A 21,782-nucleotide genomic window follows, 5' to 3' on the forward strand; every position below is an offset into this window, starting at 1 on the left:
CACCTTCTTAAAATAACCGCCCAAGTCGTTTTTTTCAAGTTTTTCAGAAAACACAAAAAAAAAACTGGAGACAAAACATCATCAGGAGTTGATTGAAGCATTTTTTTTTTTTTTGTCAAAAAATGACTTTGGCAATTATTTTAAGAAGGTGACGGGATGTAAAAGGGACGGCTCTACAGCACCACAACCTTGTGACACAGAGTTGGCCTTTACAGAATATCGCGCCTGCCTGGGGTTTGCGATTTGCGGTAAATTTCGGTGAAGTGTGCATCCCAATGTGCTTTTGGTGCAACTAAAGTGTCGCTTTTCTAAAGTTGAGTGTGTTTGCTTATCGCCACACTTGATTTAAGGACTCTGCTTTCAACCATGAACATTAAATAGAGTGTTCCATGTTGAGAAAACACACTTTTAATGGTTCCACTCCTCTGTCAGACTGTGTAATTACTGCAACAGTGATTTCAGGTTGGCTGCTGTTGTGTGTATTTACTCTCCAGAAGGACACACCCCTGGCTAATGCTGTGTTTTGGGCAGCACGGAAAGGGAACTTGGCGCTGCTTCAGCTGCTGCTCAACAGCGGACGCGTGGACGCAGACTGCAGAGACAACGTACGGTGGCTGCATGTCCTGGCTAATCAGCTGCACGCTTTAACCATAACCCACCGGTGGTAGGAGGACAGAGAGCTTCAAGCCTTTCCTCTGTCGTGTGTGTTTGCGTGTGTGTGTGTGCGTGTGTGTGTGTGTGTTTGTGCACTCCATCACAACTTCCCTTCAGTTTTATGTTTTTACCATCATGAGGCTTGAGATTTCCTGAGTTCACTTGCTAAAATTCGTCACTTAATTCAACTGCCAAGCCTGTAGATGAGCTGGCGCTCCGATGAATTCTTGCTGTGTTTGGTTTCAGTATGGAACAACAGCCCTGATGGTGGCGTCCTACAGCGGCCACACTGAGTGTGTCAAAGAACTTATAATGCAAGGGGCTGATATCAACTACCAGAGAGAGGTAGGATGGGACAGTAACTGGACAAAATAAAGCCTTTCTATTGGTGACTTGAGGTGAGAATGAGTTGTTTTTTTATTTGTGCACGAGGAGCACAGATGTGTGCATGAATTACTCAGATATGAAGAATTATAATTATAGTTTTTGAGTAATTTGCAAAACGCACCTATGTGAAAAGTCATGTACCTGTTGTCCTCATCTATGGAGGCAGAAACTTGTTCTTGAACACTTATTTTTAGCCCTCAATTAAGTCTTACAGACAGGAGGTAAAGCCTGAGAGCTATTTATAACCCTCTGCTCTTGGCGTCTATTGTTTACCTCTTGCAGCGTGACTAGATTTAGGGTTGAAATGTGTGTAAGACAAAAATAATGCAGACGACTATTTCATGAATCAGACCCAAGGTCCGACTGAGGGACGTGGGCTACAGAGCTGGGTGGGTGTGGGGTCCTTGGTCATGTGAGATTGTTAGTGGTTGGATGAGGAGACGCATTCTGTTCCAAAGAGTTTGCTGGCTAAATGGGGGATTTTTAAGAATTTATTCTTATGCTAAACGAATACGATCACCTCAGTTGAGAGGCACCAACTATCAGTACTGAGGCCTTTTTAAAATATTTTTCTGTTCTTTTCCATTCCAATTCATCATGGAAATAGAAAGTTGGGATGAACATGATGGTTAAGGTCAGTATCTATGTGCTTCATCTCCAGACAGGTTCGACCGCTCTGTTCTTCGCCTCCCAGCAGGGACACAATGACATTGTCAAGCTCCTGTTTGAATTTGGTGCCTCCACTGAATTCCAGACAAAGGTATGCTGCAGGGCTCCTTGCTGTTGGTGCCAGCTTTAATAAAGTGGGTGTGAATGCTGCACTCCTATCATCTCAGACTCTGATTCTGAGTGCTTCATGTGGGGATGAAGAGACTAAAGTGCTGTGCAGATATGCTGCTCAGACTGCTCCCCGCTCCCTGTCACTCATCACCAGCTCTTCTCCCCCTCATGCTGTTGTTGAGCGTTCTTGTTCCTTAAAATCGACCCGTGATCCAGGTGCTTGCTTGTGTGTTTTTGTGGCAGGATGGCGGCACGGCGCTTACTGTCGCCTCTCAGTATGGGCACTCAAAAGCGGTGGACACGCTGTTGAAGAACGGAGCCAACGTTCACGATCAGCTGAATGTGAGCATCTTCATCCGCTCTGGCTCAGTACTCCCTCAAGGTCCTGCGCTAAGCCTGCTTGTCTGTCAGGAACTTGATGGTTAGTTGCACAGTGCTCCGCCAGCTGGAATCCAGCCTCTCAGGTTTCTGCTGAGTCACAGGTGACTGACATTTGGCAGGATTAGCATCTGTCCTCATGCAGGAAGAGCTGACTGCACATTCATAAAATAGTAGTCAGATGCTATTAAGTTGCTGGGATGATTTCTTCTAAGTGTTTTAGCAAACCAAGCTCTGAGATGAATCTTTTATGTTTCAGGATGGAGCCACCCCTCTTTTTCTTGCTGCACAGGAGGGTCATGTGACTGTGATTCGTCAGCTGCTCTCATCTGGGGCAAAGGTTAACCAGCCAAGGGAGGTATTGACTCATTCTTAAGGGCTTATTTTGAGCCGTCAGTCACTCCCTTTTCACCTCGAAGGTTCCTTCTGTCTTTTCATGTCCCTTCACCTGTTATCCAGGATGGCACTGCCCCCCTGTGGATGGCAGCTCAGATGGGTCACAGTGAGGCCGTGAAGGTGCTACTCTTGCGTGGCGCAGATCGGGATGCTGACAGACAAGTGCATTTTTATTTTATGATTGTGGAAGTACAAGTAGTAAATATGTTGGGTTGGATGATGATTTCAACCTCTGGTTTGGTTAATTACAGAGAAAATAAGCATTTTGGTATCTCATCACCTTCATTGCTTGGGGATAGAGAGTACAGGTCATTTATTTGCTTGTCTTTCTCTGCTGTTTCACAAGGATGGAACAACAGCTTTATTTAAAGCTGCTATGAAGGGATACAGCAGTGTCATTGAGGAACTCCTCAAGTTTTCTCCTTCACTTGGCCTCCTCAAGGTAGACAATGCTGCCATGCTTGTAGTTCTCTTTGTAAAGCAACATGACAACTTTTGGGGAGAATTACATTTATTTGCCATCCTACTGAGAGCCAGACAAGAAGATGGAGTCCCTTCTCTTGTCTGTGCTGCATTAGGGAGCTGAGACCCACAGCGACCAGCTGACTGCTGGATAGCTTAGCACAATGGCTGGTAGCGGATAGGAAGGTTAGCATACCCTCATCAAACGCCCAAAAGTAGATGGAAGTTCGGGATCATGGTTTGTCAGGAAGAAATCTACCTCACCCTCTTTTACAGCCTCCACCATGATTAGTGGCAGCAGCTGCTCAACAAATGTTTTGATTTGTTGGCGGATCTTACAGCTGCCGTCAAGAATATAGATACGACTCTAAAATTACAAAGTCATGTTTCATATTGAATTTCATGCACAGTGCTAGTTAAAGTAATCCACTCAAACACCGAGTATGTGATGACTTCTGACTGAGGTATGCTAACCTCCCCATCTGCTACAGTTCATTGTGCTAAGCTAACTAGCAGTCAGCTGGTCTCTGTGGAACTCAGCTCCAGAGAGGAGTATACCAATAGCACTGTCTCTCTGGCTCTGCAGGGGTGCAAATAAGTGTATTTCTCATAAAGTTAATGTGTTCCTTTAACATAAACCCTGCAGGACTTGAATACAGCACAACTTCTTTATCTGTTGTCTCTAGAACGGCTCCACTGCCCTCCACGCTGCTGTGATGGGTGGAAATATTCAAAGTGTTGCGCTGCTGCTCAGGGCCAACGCAGACCCCACCCTCCCCAACAAGGTAGACGCCACTGAAAACAGAAAGAGCACGAGCAGACAACCTCAGCTCATGAACTTTATCCCATGTGTGTTTTGCAGAATAATGAACTCCCTGCAGATCTCACAAAAAGCGATCGCATCCTCAGAGTGCTACATCCAAAAATCCTAAATGGAGAGAGTTGATGACAATCCAGACTCCTGCCTTCACTCCTGTCAGGACTGCAGAGATGTGCATTGAGAGGGAACAAGAACAACAGTGTCAAATCTACTTAACTACAATATGTGCGTTACACGGTGTTTGCTTCTGTTTGCGGCTGACGTGAAGCTGTAATATGTCAAATAAACCTGGATTCGTGTCGCACAAATAATGTGCGACCGAAATGCATTCGTCTACCATGTGCGTTAGCTCCTCTACCCTGTGTATATGCAGTATATGCATTTGTTTTTGTTGTAAGACTCACAGATATTTTGCACACTTTTATTTGCCTTTTTGATAAATGTAATAAAGTGTACATTTGGTAATGAATACCAAAGTGGCAGTGTGCATGTTTATTTGATTGATGGGATTAAGGACCTGTCGTTTGGGAAGTCCCCTCCTTCTAGTTAGAGACTTGCTGCGGCGACCTGCTTGACACCTGTATGTTACCTGAAGCCAGTGATTTCATTCCCTTTTTTCTGTAAAGTAAATCATCCTAAAAACTATGTTGTTGCCCCAAATATTTCTTTTAAAAATGTTATATCAATAACCTCCATTGAACATATAGAGCAAGATATCAAATAAGAAAAATGATTAATGATATAACTTTAATATAAATTAATAAGATGCCACAGAAAATGATTATTTACAATAAAAAAAAACGTGTGTTCACCTGTTCCATGTCATGGGCATCTATGGATAAAACACATGTATATGGACATTTTTGGGAAGCCTACACTTCTACTTTTTTGGCCTTCAGACATACTTGTAATCTTAAAATGTCAAATGTAAAAAAAAAATCTATCGCCCCCCCCCCCCCAAAACAACAACAACAACAACACTGACGTCATGAGCACTCCTCAGGTAAACACAGGTACAGCTGAGCAAAGTCATCAGGTCCGGCTCTATTTCGTGTCACAGCTCCTCCCGTAGGGCAGCACACCCGGTGCCGGGGCTCTGGCCCGGCTCGCATGGGGCAATAATCCGAGTTAGTGATTAAAATGGTGCAACATTTTAAAATTAGTTTGTTTAATATAACTGTCTTGAGTCCCAAACACAACAAAGTTATATTCGCAGACAATAAATTCCCCCCTGAACAGGATTTCCATGAGGATGAAATGTCACCTTCGAGCACTTGATGACGGTGTCAAAAACAGTGTCACGTGACCACCGCGGAAGCGGCAGGTAAGGTTTTGTCGAGGCGGAAGTGGCGAACTCCTCCTTTGTTTTCTGACTGGAGGCTTAAAATTAAACATTCTTAGCGGGTGGCAGGAATAAAGCTAACGCTTGACGGTCCTCTGGTGGTTTTATCTTTTTTTTTGTATTTGAATCTGAGGAGGCAGATTAACATTTGACCGACAAATCTAATGGCTGGTGGCACTTTACAGGTGAGCAACAAAGTTTTATTTTCGGAGGAGGCGACTTGGTGACGCAAATCTTCGAAAGAGAACTTCCATGATCGCGCTGAGTGGCAGGTGTAACCACTTTAAATGACCGATTCCTCTGGAGAACCAACTCCCAGACTTTAAAATTAACTTCACCCGATGCTGACTTTTAATGGCCTTGGCCATCCTTATTAAGTTGTGAAAAAAATATCTTCAGTTTTTCTCACTTTAATCGCAAATACGTTTACTCACTTGAACATCCTTTAGTATTTCTATATTTTTAAAACATGTAATAGACTATTAATACTCTATTAAACTTTGTATTTAAACTTTATTACAGTTAAGAGGGAAACTTTGTGTTTCACCTCCACCACAGTGATGTCAGCATTAGTTAATAGCAGAGGAGGAGCCTGGTTGTTGCTTTGGAAGTCCCATTTCAAGTCTGAATGAAGTCTGGCAGGTTTAAAGCAGGTTACAAATCGAGTCGCAGTACTTTACTGAGGCAGTGCCTTTTCCATTTATATTAAATCCACAAAACACATAAATACTTATTAAATTCTCATTGAAGTTTCTTTCAAAATAGATCTCCAGCTCTCAGTCTTGAATGTGCTTCTCATTGTCTTTACGATCCAATAGGTTTTCAAAAATCTGCCAGGGGTCCCTCAATTCTGCCCCCTGGATCGCCGCTTCTTGATCACCTTACTGAAGACAAAGGGCATTTCATTAGCTAGGAACCCCAAACTTTGTATTAATTCCAACCACAGGATGCTAGTTAATTATTAACATGACCATTTGCTTTTACGTTTAATTAAAACTCTCTATGTTTCTCATGTTGTCTGTTCCAAGAAAGCAATCAATCTTGCCAGCAAAGCTTCAGAGGAGGACAAAGCCAAAAACTACAAAGAGGCCTTCCATTTGTACGAGAATGCAGTGCAGTACTTCCTCCATGTTCTCAAGTGTGAGGATCTTGTCTTGCGTTTCATTTCTTAGAGCATTTGTGTTATCCTATCTTTTCTAACTCTTCATTTACTCCTCACACTGTCTGTGCTGCTGTGTTTGCCACCGTGTTACAGATGAGGCCATGGGTGATCGGGCAAAGCAGAGCATCAGGGCCAAGTGCGCAGAATATCTGGAAAGAGCCGAGCAGCTGAGGGAACATGTGAAGCAGGAGAAGAGTCCTCCAGCCAAGCCTGTCAAGGAGTCCCAGGGAGACGATACAGGGTGAGACTGATCAGCGCCCCCACACTTGTTGTTGCAGAGGATTTCTTCTGCACTTCAGATCGTGCAGAAAGCAAGAAAACTCATTTTTATTGTATTTGTGCGTTTGTGTCTCAGTCAACCCAACAACCGTTAATTTGATTGAAATCAGAATTGTATTGTAAAGTGTTGGTGCTTCAACGAAGTTCATTGCCAAGTTTGAAGTCTGGGTGGAAGGACCAAAGGTCTGAGATTCGGGATTCACAGTTAGGATTCTGGATAGCTTTGATGCTGTCTGTTTTAATGTCGCGTTGGGATTGCGGAAAGGAAAAGAAAACATACGGGCCGATATACATGCAGAAATTCTGGACACTGCAGTGACTGAGATGAGAGTCAAAATGACAGATCAAAGTCAGAGATTGTCGGGGAGGTATTGTGGCATGATACAACCCATGGCCCCGGCCTTTAAAATAAAGTGTTGATGCACACTCTTAATATTCTTAATTACTTTTTCATGTTAAAAGTGTATGAATTGATTGGTTTGTGCTGTTGTCATTTAATTTCAGGAGTGAAAATGATGAAGGGGAAGACGCAGAGAAAAAGAAGTTTCAAAATCAATTGTCAGGTGAGTCATAATGTCACAGAACTGAACGCACATCGTGGTTGGACTATATTGTGTATAAAAATACAACACAGTTGATCTGTATCGCATCATTCAACCTGAGGCTGCGTGTCTTGGAAACTCGGGTAAAGAGAGGGGCAGAGCTGTGGTCAGTTGAGTCAGGTGGTAGGGAAACATCTGGATAGACAGAGTAAGCCCCAAGGGTCAGTGAGGGTGAATTGGGAATGTCTAGTGGAGGACCTTGTTCAGATGGCCTTCAATTCCAACCAGAGCTTTTCTGGCATCCCTGTGGTGGTTGGGGTCATTCAGCCGGAGTGGTCAATGTTGAAATCTGCCATTGCTGAAACTGCGGCTCAGAGCTGTGGTCTCATGGTCATAGGTGTGTAAAAGGGTGTTAACCCTCAACCCTCTGATGAGCACCGGTAATTAGAGAATCAGTCTGACTGAAGAAGGGGCTTTTCTGGGACATGTTGTCCCGGGGGACTCCAAACGCTACAGCAAGGTCCTGACAGGTATGAAGGACCACAGCTTCAACTGTGACTGAGGCAAAGCAGGAACTTGGGAGGAGTTTGGTGAAGTCATGGAGAAGGACCTTCAGATGGTGCTGTTGAGCTCAACTGAGGAAGTAATCAATTGTAAGAACTCCTGAACCCATCAAACCCACCCTTTATGGGGGCTTGGGGATCAACATCAGCCTCCCTGGAGGAAATCACTGAGGTAGTCAAGTAACTCCACAGCCGCAAAGCTGCAAAGCAAAGGATTGATGAGATTCATCCAAAAATGCCGAAGGCTCAGGGTGTTTAGGGGCTGTCTTGGTTGACACATCTCTTCAACATTGAGTGGAAGTCTGAAGCAGTACCAAAGGAGTAGCAGAGACTCAGGTGCAATCGCTCAGGTGTTAGAATGGAAGGACCAGCCAATAGTCGGACCTCAGATTAAAGAGGAACAATGTGGAGTCCCTCCTGGCCTGGAACCACCGACCTGCTTTTCAATACAAGGATCCTAGAGAGAGCCCAGGAGAGAGAGCCCCTCCAGCTCTGCATTTGTTTTTTGGATTTGGAGAAGGAAATACACAAAAATTGTTTTCTTCAGGAGAATGGCTGGCTTTCCCTCAGAGATAAGGTGAGAAGCTCACCCTTCCATGAGAGATATAGAGTAGAGTCGCTGCTCTTTTGCATTGAAAGGAGCCAGCTTAGCTCGTTTGGGCAGACAGTGAGGATGATGCGTGGATTCCTCCCAAGGCAGGTGCTCCACGTATGTCCAACTTAGAAGAGCCTGCAAGGCAGACTGAAGACCAGGTGGAGGTATTGAATCTCAGCACCGCCAGGGGAGCACCATAGGAATCCCCAGTCAGAGGTGGTCGATGTGGCCAAGGAAAGGGAAGTTTAGGGTCCCTTTCTGGAACTGCTACTTCTATGACCCAACCTCTGATAAGCACTTGAAGATTGATGAATGGACAACAACGTTGTTACTGAACATGTTTGCATGTCCTTTTAGATACGCCTTCCTGTAGAACTGAGTCATTCCATGTCTCTTACAGGTGCCATTGTCATGGAAAAGCCAAACATTAAGTGGGATGATGTTGCTGGACTTGAAGGAGCAAAAGAAGCTCTAAAGGAAGCTGTCATCTTGCCCATCAAATTCCCTCATCTGTTCACAGGTACAAGCATTCAGTTTGAAAGTACCTGGAGTAAGTTTGTAGATTTTAAATACATATAACAACTCTATGTTTATGTAGGGAAGCGAACTCCTTGGCGCGGGATTCTACTGTTTGGCCCTCCTGGAACAGGGAAATCCTACCTGGCCAAGGCTGTGGCCACAGAGGCCAACAACTCCACCTTCTTCTCTGTCTCCTCCTCTGACCTGGTCTCCAAGTGGTTGGGGGAGAGTGAAAAGTGAGGCCCAGTTTCTTTACTAGATTTTAAACTCTAAAAGCTTGAAATTTATTTGTGCATATATATATATATATATATATATATGTATGTATATATATATATATATATATGTGTATATATATATGTATATATATATATATGTATATATATATGTATATATATATATGTATATATATATATATGTATATATATATGTATATATATATATATGTATATATATATATGTATATATATATATATATATATGTATATATATATATATGTATGTGATTTGAAGACTGTTCATTCAACGTCATCAACGTCAAACTTGCCGTGTTAAGAGTTGTAAATAGAATGTAAATGTAAAGAAGTCTGTCAGCAACTGTTCACTGACATCCAACCTGGCATGTGCATTTCTGGTGTATCAAAGAAGTGCAGTGTCAAGTTGAAGTCTGAGGGTCTGAGGTGACACCAGGATTTTTGGATATCTTTGATGCTTTGACCTAGTATGAGATACGGATAAACGGCTGTTATTTCTCCACCTCCAGGTTGGTGAAGAGTCTGTTCACTTTAGCCAGAGAACACAAACCATCCATCATTTTCATCGATGAGATCGACTCCCTCTGTGGCTCCAGGAGCGAGAATGAGAGTGAAGCAGCGCGCAGAATCAAGACAGAGTTCCTGGTCCAGATGCAGGGTGAGCAGCAAGAGCTTTGGAGAGAACACACTTGAATATCTGGGCTAAGAACTGTTGGTCATCAGCTTTCTAAACATTGCTCTCCATGCAGGTGTTGGAAACGATAATGATGGAGTCTTGGTGCTGGGAGCCACAAATATACCATGGACATTGGACTCCGCCATCAGGCGAAGGTTAGTCTCTCTCCTGCTATATAAATCATCTGTACTTAATGAATCACAAACCAAAATCAAAGGGCGGAAAACTGTTCTTACGTGATTATTATTCAGTACCCAACACATTTTTCTTTACAGAAAAAAGGAAAAGCGTTGGTGGCATGCTGAACTCAAAGTAGACTTTCAAGCTAAGCTGGTCAGTTTTATGCCAGTTTTATCAGCAGAAATGGTGATAGGTTCATATGTGAATACGATGATACATAAAGTTTAAACTCTCTACAGCGCACAACAGACCTTCTCCTGGGACCCTCGATTTAGATAACATATTGGAAGACGATTATTTCCATGTACCTGAACACAAAAGTATACCTCTTAAAAGGCACAACTATGTACATCTTTGCATTTTCAGTTTGATGTACAACCCTGTAAGTGAGCGCTAGTTTCTTCAATTTTTTTGGTGCAAAGACTTGAAGGTATTGAAGTGATCAGAAGAGGAAAGTAGAGAATTTTATGTGGTTTACGATCAAACAGGCCGAGGCATTCTGGATGTGTAGAGCTGTTGTGAGAGGCAGGTAACCCAACCAAAAGGATGTTACAGGGAGCGAGATTACAAGTGTCTGCTCCAGAACCTGAGCTGCCTCGTTGGTGAGGAATGGCTGAATATTGCAGATGCCTAAGAGGTAGAACCTATAGGAGCAGGCTGTTGTTGCAAGGTAAGCAAGACAGCTGTTTGTCCAGGATGACACAGAGGCACTTGGCAGTTCCAGAGGTTGACACTGTAGTGTTTTCGAATGGGATAGAGAGGTTTTTGCAAGGGCAGTCTTCATCAGGGAGGAAGACTATTTTCGTTCTCTCAGGATTGAGCTTTGAGGTGGTGTGCAGACATCCAGACACTGATGTTTTAGACACAGTAAATGATGCGTCCTCCAACTGTTGGTCTAGAATTACTGTAGAGATGATAGAAGATGAGAGGAGACCATCAAAATTTCGGTGTAGAGAGACAAGTACGGTCTCAAACATAGAGCCTTGAGGGACACCGAGTTTTAGGAAGCATTTTCCGGGCGGGGATTCCCTGCCATGTCACAAATATTGGTTCAGTTGCTGCTTTTTACCTTCAAATAAGTGCTAATTTAAAAAGTAGAACACTTCACAGGAGCTGATTGAATCTATGTCTGTGTTTTAGGTTTGAAAAGAGAATCTACATCCCTCTGCCTGAGCAGAAAGCCCGCTCCTTCATGTTCAAACTACATCTGGGTTCCACACCCAATGATCTCAAAAACGCTGACTTCATCACCCTGGGAGAGCAGACAGAGGGTTACTCTGGAGCGGACATCAGTATAATCGTCAGAGACGCCCTCATGCAGCCTGTTAGGAAGGTCCAGTCAACAACACATTTCAAGAAGGTAACAAACAATAGCGTAACAAGCATATTGAACCATTGTAATCTGGCTCTGCAGGTGCAGGTGCAAGTTCAGCTCTCACGCTACTCAGATCCATCCCTTGTACTCATCTCCACACTAAAACCTCTGTGCCTCTAGATTAGAATAGTAACACAACCACACAACAAAGAGCTTATTTACCAGCTGTTATTTGTAATTCCACGCCCAACACACCTTTAGCCCTGGAAGACATCGGACGGTGTCATCAAATCGTATCGTGGTCGATGATTTTGTGCAATGTGATATGGTTTAAAATTTTTAAAAACGCATTTCAAAACAAAGAACGGTTGAAAAAAAAAACCTTCATGGAAAGAAATTGAAAGAAATTGTGTACCCAGCCCGGAGGGTTACCAGGCTTTGCCCCTGGTGGCCGGGCCTTCGCCTATTGGGCCCAGTCGGGCCAACCCGAAAAGGTTACATGGACTCGTCCCCCTGTGGGCCCACCACCCACAGAAGGAACCGGAAGGGTCCGGTGCGCTCTGGATTGGGCAGCAGACCAAGGCGGGACCTTGAGGGTCTGATCCCCAGCAATGAAAGCTGGCTTTTGTGACATGGAATGTCACCTCTCTGCCAGGGAAGGAGCTGGAGCTCGTGGAAGAGGTTGAGCATTACAGACAGGGTGAGAAGCTCAGTCGTTCGGGAGGGTCTCAGAGTAGAGTGGCTGCTCCTCCATGTCGAGAGGAGTCAGTTGAGGTGGTTTGCACATCTGGTGAGGATGCCTCCTGGACGCCTCCCTCGGGAGGTTTTCTGGGCATGTCTGACCAGGAGGAGGCCCAAGACATTCTGGAGGGATTATGTCCGGCATTGGAACGCCTCTGGATTCCCCTGGAAGAGCTGGTGGAAGTGGCTGGGGAGAGGGCAGTCTGGGTTTCCTTGCTGAGGCTGCTGCCCCCATGACCCAGATAAGCGGAGAACATTGAAAATGAAGAAGAAGCATTTCAAGATTAGTTTGAATTGTTTGTAAATTCAAGCTGTACTTCATCATTCTGTCTGTCTGCACATGCACACATGCTCAGGTTCAAGGGTCGTTATCCAATAACCCCGGTGTTGTGGTGGAAGACCTCCTTACTCCATGCTCGCCAGATGATCCCGGTGCCATACAGATGACGTGGATGGACATCCCGGGGGAGAAACTGCTGGAGCCGCTTGTGTCCATGGTTTGTGAGATACGATGTTTAAATCACCTGTGGTTCAGTTTTGGATGGAAGCACAGACGACTGCAGTCATCAGAACTAACTTTCTTACGTTTTGCATGCAGGCTGACATGCTGAAGTCACTGTCCAGCACGAAGCCAACAGTGAATGAGGACGACTTGGAGAAGCTGAAGAAGTTCACTGAAGATTTTGGTCAAGAAGGCTAATGGTATCGACTCTCAGATGGGACTTCAACTAACGCAACCATTTTGACTGTCAATCATGGTGAAGGTTCAGGATTCTGGTGTGATCAGTGGTCAATAAGTGTATTTTACATAATCCAAACAAAGATAAGCAAGCCAATGCTGGGATTTTACGTTGATATTATTACCGACTAACATGATTCATCAGATTATTATTTATCTTGAGTGATTGACTTTTGTCTGTAGACTAATCATATACTCAGCTGTTTCAACACTCTTCTTGTTACAATCTACAGAGACTCATGTTTACATCTATGCTTTTTGTTGTAATGTTACATATCTATTTACCTTTTTGCGTCTCCATGTCTCATCTTCAACCTGATGTCATTGTAGCACTTATTGTTCTGGGTTGGTGGAGTTTTTGGCTTGTGATATCATTATGAATTTTTTTTTTTATGAATGGTTCTCTGACTGTGTCAGAAATGTCCTTCAGATGTACTCCATACTCAAACATTATGTTCAACACACAACCTACTCATTGATCAGATAGTACGCAAATGCAGACAGACTGTCACACTGACAGCAGAAGGAATTTTACTTGGACCAGAGGTCAAAGGTTTGTACCATCCACATCTTACATTCTGTCTTCAAAATAAAAGCACCGCTGTGTTGTATTTTGAATTGTGACTGGCTTGAAAATGGTATCTTCCAAACAGCCATCATTTGATGAACTGACTTCAAATGCACATTGAAGCATTGATGCACATTCTTTCTCACCTGATAAACAAAATAAAGTCACCCACGACGTCTGCCATGTAGCAGGCCGAGGAGACGCAATGCACTGTGGGGGCAGTTGAGTATGTCCAATTAGTTAAAAATTCCTTTTGGCTAATCTGATATAAACTTATTAACTTATTATATAAACTCGTAAGCAAAATTCAATTCCTATGTTGTTTTACTCAATAAATACTTTGATGTCATTACCATCACCCATTTTGGTTGCATTGTCATCACAGGGGCACAGGAGTCCTAAAAACTGTAGATAAGTTAGCGTTGTTGAGCCCCCAGCTCCAGCATCTCAAAGGCTGAGTTGTCACTGAAATGACTAAAATTAAGTCTGATTAATACAAAATTTAGATATTTTGATTAGTTTAGCTGCATTCCTTCGTTAATTAGCCTTGGTACATGTTAAGTTCTGTGGACTAATGTTTTATATACAAGAGAGAAAGAGAGCAGACACTTGTGAATATATTTAATTTTAAAATACATCTCTTTGAGTAAGATATTTGAAATGCAAGGAAAGTCATAATTTAATTAGTGCATTTGACGAGAAAAAAAAAGTTTTTCATTTAATTTTACATCTTACAATTAAAGGACAATGACATCTGAATTACGCTATTAGCACAAGATTCTATTTCCCCAAAACTGAAATGCACATCCCTTTGTTAATGTCGATGACGAGAAGCGGAATCTGTTTGGACAGTGGACCACGGTGGATGAACGTGGGGAGGTGCAGTCGTAATCACCACCACAACCAGGAGAAGCTTTTTTCAAGTCATTAGCAGTGAAAAGTCATGACCAACTGAAATGAAACCCACAAATCAGATAATTTCAAAACATATCACCAAACCTACTCAAATCTAAACCAAAATATCAGTCATACAATTTATAAGCTGCCAGTGAAATAAATGGCAAAAGTCTGTTTGCATGTGTTATTTAAGAGCAGTGTGGAGCAGTGTTTCCTCTCATTTAGAACTTATTGCGGTGATGACGTCACAACTACATTCCACCAAATATGTAGCTTAAAATGATGTACTGAAGCTGATTATTGCTTTGCGTGTGCACTCGTCGTTACAGCCCTCATCCACGGTTGCCCTCATGACAAACAATCTGAGGAAACACTGCATATTCACAACAGACACGTGATACATGAGGAGAAAGGACCAGTAACATGAAGGCATGATAAACACCGAACGTACAGTAAAATTAACAGACAATGGCTACTAAGACAATCCAGGAGAGAGATACAGTGCTCAGAGAGTTGTGTTTTTACATTGGTTTGACGTGTTTTTGGTTGCAGACGTTCATATCCAGGTAACGACTATGGAGTGGGAGATACAGCCCTAATATTATTTATAGGATACACCATCACAATCATACTATATGTGCGTTAATCCAAACACTAGAAGACAGAGAAGAGAGAGCCGAGGGCCAGGCCAGTTGCTGCTCCTGCCAGCATCCCCATGGCCACGTCCCCGCCATTGTCTCGCTGGCGCTCATGAATCACCACGTGGTTGGCTCCAGGCGCAGGGTAGCCACCTACAAAACACAGCAGCAACACGAGGGCTTGTCAGTGTTGAACCATCCCAGTGTAGGTCAAATTAACATCAAGTCATAAGTAACAGAAACATCCAAAGAACTGACAAGGATGTTTGTTTTACCTTGGTACTGATAAGGGTAAGCAACAGCATAGGGCTGCCCGTCAGCGGCATAGACGATCTGAGTCGCTTGTGGTGGAGGTCCAACATAGTCTCCATATGGCCCTGCAGCATAAAACTGCTGGAAAAAAAGTGGATAAGGGTTCATGGTACAAATGAGGCCTTCAAATTACAGGGGTATTCCATTCAAAGCTCACGTCAAAAGTACAGGATGAAAAAATGTTCATAAAATGTTAGGACAACAGTAGGTGGTGGTACCTACAGCTTTGTCATCTTTTCACCAAAAAGTATCAAAATAGTTTATCACCGTTGATAACCAACATTTCAATATGACTCTCTCCTTCAGGCCTAAGCAGAAAGGCTGTGAAATGATCCCATCATGCATTTGTCCACTACAAAGCACCTCCACTAGAAGGCTTGTGTTTGTAGCTGACAGGCCCAGATTGTTATTCTGTGTGTGTGTCTACATTATGGACTCAGTTTTATAGAGCGCTTTTCTACCTTAGCGGCACTCAAAGCTCTTTACAGTGTCGTCTCATTCACCTTTCACACACACACTCACTGATGGTGGAGGCTGCCATGCAAGGCGCCAACCTACTCATCAGGAGCGATTATGGGTTCAGTATCTTGCTCAAGGACACTTTGACCGGGGTCGGGGATCGAACCAGTGACCCTTTGGTTGCTAGACGGCCACTCTACCCCTGAGCCATGCCACCCACATTATGCAGGGAGTCCCTACAATGCTTCTCCAGAACAGACTACTGTACTCCCTGGATGTTGCTGTTGTCCTGCTGTTCTTTCCTGTGACCGCCAGTGGTCACAGGAGTACAACTAGTAACTGAACCTCCGCTCTGTCTGCAGCGACTCTCTCTGCTCTTGGAACACTTTAGGATGACTGGCAGCTTTCCTCCTGGGCAAAATGCTAACACAATCAAAATGGTACACACAGCACGGTCACGGAAGGTGGTTTCTACTAGGCCCGCCCGCATGAAATCTAATTTTGAAGCCTGATGCTGACTTTCGAGCTGAAAAAAAAAATATCGCTGATTACCAGTATGTGCAACTGATACAGTGAATTTTTGAGCTGGACTGAAAATAGTCCCTTTCTATGTTCATGGTGCAGCAATTTTTTACCGCTACGACAACGTAAAGATACTCAGAAGGCAGATTTCTGTTTACTCTGCTGCATGGACACACAACATTACACCATTTTCAAATCACCATAGGCCTTGCTTTCCACATTTAATGTACGACAAAAAAGTTGTTTAATATCGAATATTCGAAAACATACAAAATACCAGTCAGGCCGTATTTTCAACCACATTTAGCAGGGTTACCTGGGTTTGGTTAGGAGAAACTACAGTGTCTCTGTCCCCCATAGGCAGTCTATCAACATATTGCCATGTGCGGCGCAACAGTCTGTTTTGCTGTCTCTCGACTCGCCGACTGCAGTCCACTCTTCCCTATGCAGCTCTGGCTATGTCACCCTGACGACTACACCACTGTCATCCTGGGAGACCTCAGACAGAGACTTCTGTTTCATGTTTGACTCACGTCTATGAGGGATCCCTGAAGCTTGAACTAACAATCTAAGCTTGTCAGCTGCAAAGACAAGCAATACTTTGACATGGACAATTGCCCCATTGTAATGGTTTCACAGTTGCTTGTTATAGTGTTCTCCCTCACTTCCAATAACTGTTGTCCTTTGGACCAGGACAACGCAGGAAAAGGTCTGAAACTGCCACAACTGTCTTCTCCGAGGGATCAAATCAAACAAAGCAAAATGAGGAGCAGCAAACGTAATGTGCGGACATGCTACATATGACACGGTGCCATCGCTGGATCAGAGACCTCAGGAGACTCTGTCATTTAAAAAGTAAATATTCAACTCTGACTACATTGATTGGGCCTTACAATACTGCAGGTTCACTCTCTGAGTGAGGTACCCCCCCCCCCCCGCGTCATTATCTCCACTTATTATCTCTTCTACTCAGTAATATAAGTGGTAAATACTGTAACAGGAGAACCAATGTCTTAGGCCAAAACTCAACAGGTTAAGCCTCACCTGTGGTGGGGGAGCGTATTCTGAGTAGGGGGGAGGAGCAGAGGCCATCACTTCCTGTGTACAGCCAAACTGAGGAACGGAAACCACCTAAAAATAGAAAACACCGATGAGGGCTGGAAACTTGATTACCTGAAAGCGGAGAGTGATCGGGATGTTTGACACCTCTGATAGAACGCCACTGAACGATCGCATCACTGAGAAACAGTTTGTCCTCCCTGACAAGGTTTCTTGAGAGGAATTTTGTGTGATGAAGGAAATCGTCAGACACAAGAAACAGGCCGCAGAACTAAGAGAGGGCTGACACTGGACACTTTGCTGGATGTCCAGGACAAATGTACAAGGTTCACTGTGAGATGAGGTTGAGTTCAGCTCCCCCGGGACATCTGTGTCTGACCATCGTAAACATGCTTGTCGCGTCTGGCACCGTTCCGAACTAGAACATTCTGCACAGATGTGACCTTCACGTAGTTTAAACACAGCTATACATAAAGACAACGCTGGCACCGTGAGGGTCAGCATCACAATCAGTGAGTGTTCTGACTACAAATTCACGATTATGAAAGAATTATGAAAGGCACCACAGGTTCACTCTCTGACCCAGGACAAGGCCCTGGGGTCACACCAGCTTTTAATCTCACTGACGAATTATAAGGATGAGGCACAAGAAAGCTGAAACAGGGGATACCAGCTAAAATTCCTTATCAGACAGGTTTATATAAACAGACTGATTTTACCAGCAAGTCCACTTCACATGTTGACTTGTGTTGAGACTCACTGTATTAATTCTGGCATCCTGGAGGGCCATGGTCCACGCCCTGCGACAAATAGCAGAAGTAATCTTGAAATCAAAAGCATGACAACTCTAAAAAATATATTGAACCATGATAAAAATATATCATAAAAATAACAATTGAAAACATGAATATAATGACTCACAGAGCATCGTCTGCACTGTCAGCACAGAGGCTGATGACCCGTCCATCTCTGCAAACTATCTGGAGCAAAGCATCATGCTTCTTCCCATCTGGAGGATTCAGATCTGAGGAGCCAAAGAGGTCAAAGAGAAGCATGAGCGAAGGCAAGGCAACACCTTGTCATCCAACAATGAGTCACCCTCAAGCACCTTGACATGCAGCAGAACTCCGGATGTTAATGCAGTTGACCTTCATGTGGATGTCATCCTCCATGTCACGCCGTTGTTGATCATTGTAGAACACGAGTCGCCCATCGGCCCACAAGTCGAACCAGTTCCTCTTCCAGCGACGCAGTATGGTACCTGACATCAAAGTCGATCTGGAGTTACTGGACTGCTACGAAGCATTTTTAAACACTGCCACCAATGTAATATTTATTAAACGTTGTCAAAATTGTCTTTGTATGCTTACTTTGTCGATGGAGCCAGCCACTCTTCACCATAGCCATCTCAGAGGCCACACCTAGGAGAAATCAAATCTACAGCAGTCAGTCTGTGCCAGTCACGGTGACTGCCTGGGTGTGTTGGGATTAACTCACTCTAAAGACTTCACAAATGTACACCGTGATCTCACACTGTAACGTGAAGTTTACTGGACACCATCACTGAGCAGCAGATCCCAGGAGCTGCTGGCATCTATTAGGCCCTCAGTGGCATCTAGTGGCCCTCAGTGGCATCTAGTGGCACTCCAGTGGCATCTAGTGCTAATTAAGAGATCCTGCCTTCTCTTCAAAGTTATCAGGAACATGAGCACCACATGGTTTTTATTACCACCCCCAAGGACGTTACAGTTTCAATGCTGATAGCCCGTTGGTAGGAACTGGCAGTGGTGGAGAGTAACTGTGTAGTCTTTACATTCATTGCCAAGGCATCAGTACTTAATTGTAACGTTTTAATTTTAGGGGACCTTGTACTTTTACTCAACTAAATTTCCAGTGCAGTATCTGGTATCGTTACTTTACACTGAACTACACTAGTAATACTAATTAATCTGTTAGGTAGTTAATCTGATGAAACCAATTTTGCATAGAAAACGTGGCAATTTTGAATTTAGACTTTTCCCTGCGTAAAACTTCTAAAGAAGGTGAAGGAACTGCACACTTCTCCCTGAGACTTGGAACTGAAGGAAGATTATTTTCATGAAGACACATGTAGCATGAGCCAAGGAGGGCTCCTTCAGTCTGGGGCAGATCCGTTCAGCAACACCATAAATTGCCTTTTTGTTACATCGGGGTTATCTGAGGTCGCCTTGACGGAAGTAGGCGTTCTCTGGGTACCCTCCAGTTACCAATAATACGTTTGATCAGCACGTTGCACATTCCACAGAATTTTAAATTCTGAGATTACTTGAAGCTGGTTTTTATATGCATCTGTGGCAGACATGTACTATTCTGTTCAAATGAACAAATAATCTAATAATCTAATTAAACTTTCACTCAATCCTAGCCGGCTAACCAAAGTATTCTAGCACAAGCCCTGCACCTCCCAAGTCTATGGCTGGCAAGTGAGAAATGCAGTATCGTATCGTGATTTCAAGAACAGCCGTGTTCTTATCTGGTGCCTGACACGATCGAGGCTAGCTGATGTTGTCTGTGCTCGCATGTCGGTAACATTAGCAGGACACCAACACCTACTCGTAGTTAGCTAAAGTTGGTCTTCCACGTCGTGGTTAGGTAGCTTTAGTACTTACGGGTTTATTACTGTTTGACGAAAAATATGGAGTCTTTAATCCAGCAAACAGGGATGTGATGTGTCTAAAATAAATATGATTATTTGCCTTCCCTGTACCGTTAAGGGTTTGTTTTCAGTGACGAAGCGCTCAGCTGACAGCTTTGAGAGGGGGACGGGCTAGCAGTCAGAAAAACATGGAACTAGAGACAAAGTCTTTTTCCTCCGTGTTAATTGGCGGTTAGCAAACTCGTTTGTGGGCTCATTACCGCCATCTTCAGGACTGGCGGGTTAACGCTGGTTAATGGCATTCGCATGGATTCGAATGTTCCTTTGGTCCGTCACATCACGGTGAAGGTGTGTTTCTCAGCCGCTGTCTGAGCCGTGAGCGTAAGAAGACCTCCTAAGTTTTTTTAGTTTTCCCTACCACTGATACTGTGTTGAGTAAAGTTTTTCTGTGGGTGTAACAGGGGACTCCTCCCTCTCTCCCCAAGGGAGGTGGCTCACTTTTCAGGTGATGCCTGTTCACCATCAGGGCTTGAGGCGAGCAACGTGCCTTCAGCTGTGTTTTTTCCTTGTCATCCAGGCACATTTGCAGGAAAACAAATCTCTGCTTGAGTCATTCCGTGTCCAGCCAGTAGGGAGCGTCTCCTGAAACCATTAAATTCTAAAACTGGGTAGAAACGTATCTTTCAAATTAAGGGCAGTGAGGTCAGACACCGAGTCATTCATGTTTGAGCTGACCACTGATGTATCAGCAACTTAGAAAACTGAGTCCGGACTCGTTACTGAATAAGAGGACAAATGCAGCCAAAAATTAGACGGCTCTTCTCTCTTCCTGCAGTCATGAGTCACACTGGCACACTGACGTCACTGCAGCAGCAACAAACTGGTGGGCAGCCCTCTGCTGGTCCTCCAGGTTAGCCTGAAGAACAGTGAAGGAGAAACTCAGGTCAACAGTCTTGATGATGAGACTCCAGACCAGGATGGCTCCTGTCGCCCCAGGGATGATAGAACATGGGTCCCATCATGAATGAGGCAGACTGGTTACTTCTGTGAGTAGAACAGTTCTCTGTTCTTCATAACCTCTCATGAGGAATACTGAGACCGTAATATGAGTCAGGCAGTTCAGGTTCAACCGTCTCATCTAAAACACGCTAGTTTTTGCTGGGGCTTTATTGTTGTACAGTCTTGATATTTGTTAGTTTATAATCTATTAGATGTATATCCCTTTTTCTCTCAACACTTAATGCTGTTTTATGCCATTGACACCTACAAGAACAGAGGCAGGAAGTGAGTGTGGAGGCCTGCTTGGTCATAAAATCAGCAGTGACACACACCTCCAGGTCTCTGGTCCTCTGGTTGTTGACATCGTCCTGCAGGACTCACTTCCTCCTCACTGAGGACCTCCTGACTCCCCTCGGTCGGTTCCAGCTCCACCTTCTGAAATAGGATTTTGAAACGTTTTGGTGAGCAAGATTTCAGGCGGGACTCCCAGTGAAATGATTTTAGACTTTAACGCTGGTGATATAACTGCTAAAGTGAAATATGTCTGTATAACTGATAGACGTATTTCTAATTTTACAGACTTGTCTTAAAACACGGTAACACCAAATTTGAATGATTAGAATGAAAAAAGGTGATGTAGGACAAACAATTCCCTCGATAAGGACTCACTTTATGATTGCAACTAAACTGTTGTTGATAACTTCCAAAAAATTAAGTTTGTAGAATGTCCTGTACTCACAGCTGTTGATATTAGCAATCAAATTTAAAAACTTCCCACAGACCACTTGGGTTACTTCAGACGAGGCTTTTCTTTATGTTGGAGTATTGATCACTTTTTATTTTTCTGGGGAAATTATCATGACCCCCCCCCCCCCCCCTTCCTGAGAAACCCCAGTAGTATTTTGTAGA

At 43.8% G+C, this 21,782-nt stretch overlaps 3 protein-coding genes across 5 annotated transcripts in view; 2 read left to right on the forward strand and 1 right to left on the reverse strand.

Moving 5' to 3' along the window:
* ankrd29 (ankyrin repeat domain 29) overlaps nt 1-4,589 on the forward strand; it is a 5,577-nt gene extending 988 nt beyond the window's left edge. Inside the window, exons 2-10 of one of the 2 annotated variants that reach the window (XM_086224762.1) lie at nt 495-605; nt 901-999; nt 1,703-1,801; nt 2,065-2,163; nt 2,459-2,557; nt 2,659-2,715; nt 2,942-3,037; nt 3,744-3,842; nt 3,920-4,589. In XM_086224762.1, coding sequence (XP_086080888.1) covers nt 495-605; nt 901-999; nt 1,703-1,801; nt 2,065-2,163; nt 2,459-2,557; nt 2,659-2,715; nt 2,942-3,037; nt 3,744-3,842; nt 3,920-4,003 — 843 coding nt within the window. In that variant the 3' untranslated portion in view covers nt 4,004-4,589. Of the gene's footprint in view, nt 1-494; nt 606-900; nt 1,000-1,702; nt 1,802-2,064; nt 2,164-2,458; nt 2,558-2,658; nt 2,758-2,941; nt 3,038-3,743; nt 3,843-3,919 lie in introns of both variants that reach the window. The other variant, XM_086224761.1, reaches the window with a different exon arrangement.
* Nucleotides 4,590-5,206: 617 nt separating this feature from the next.
* On the forward strand, nt 5,207-13,635 carry LOC147250257 (vacuolar protein sorting-associated protein 4B-like). The gene is made up of 11 exons (XM_086223489.1): nt 5,207-5,404; nt 6,248-6,359; nt 6,475-6,622; nt 7,165-7,223; nt 8,761-8,880; nt 8,959-9,115; nt 9,643-9,791; nt 9,883-9,964; nt 11,130-11,349; nt 12,402-12,542; nt 12,644-13,635. The coding sequence occupies exons 1-11, from the start codon at nt 5,384-5,386 to the stop codon at nt 12,743-12,745; spliced, it is 1,311 nt and encodes a 436-aa protein (XP_086079615.1). The 5' UTR covers nt 5,207-5,383; the 3' UTR covers nt 12,746-13,635.
* Nucleotides 13,636-13,958: 323 nt separating this feature from the next.
* Nucleotides 13,959-20,063, reverse strand: plekhb2 (pleckstrin homology domain containing B2). 2 transcript variants are annotated; one of them, XM_086225139.1, is made up of 8 exons: nt 19,888-20,063; nt 18,610-18,660; nt 18,348-18,500; nt 18,161-18,263; nt 18,000-18,039; nt 17,225-17,311; nt 15,163-15,277; nt 13,959-15,040 (listed from the first exon to the last, which is right to left on the reverse strand). In XM_086225139.1, exons 2-8 carry the CDS (start codon nt 18,644-18,646, stop codon nt 14,904-14,906), a joined length of 672 nt encoding a protein of 223 aa, XP_086081265.1. In that variant the 5' UTR covers nt 18,647-18,660; nt 19,888-20,063; the 3' UTR covers nt 13,959-14,903. The 2 variants fall into 2 exon arrangements, with proteins under 2 accessions (XP_086081265.1, XP_086081264.1); XM_086225138.1 differs by having other exon boundaries at nt 15,163-15,280.
* Between the last annotated feature and the right edge of the window lie 1,719 nt (nt 20,064-21,782).

The sequence above is a fragment of the Aulostomus chinensis genome, chromosome 14 (assembly GCF_037954235.1).
Source record: "Aulostomus chinensis isolate RoL2024-O1b breed Wild chromosome 14, RoL_Achi_v1.0, whole genome shotgun sequence".
Classification (NCBI taxonomy): Eukaryota; Metazoa; Chordata; class Actinopteri; order Syngnathiformes; family Aulostomidae; genus Aulostomus; species Aulostomus chinensis.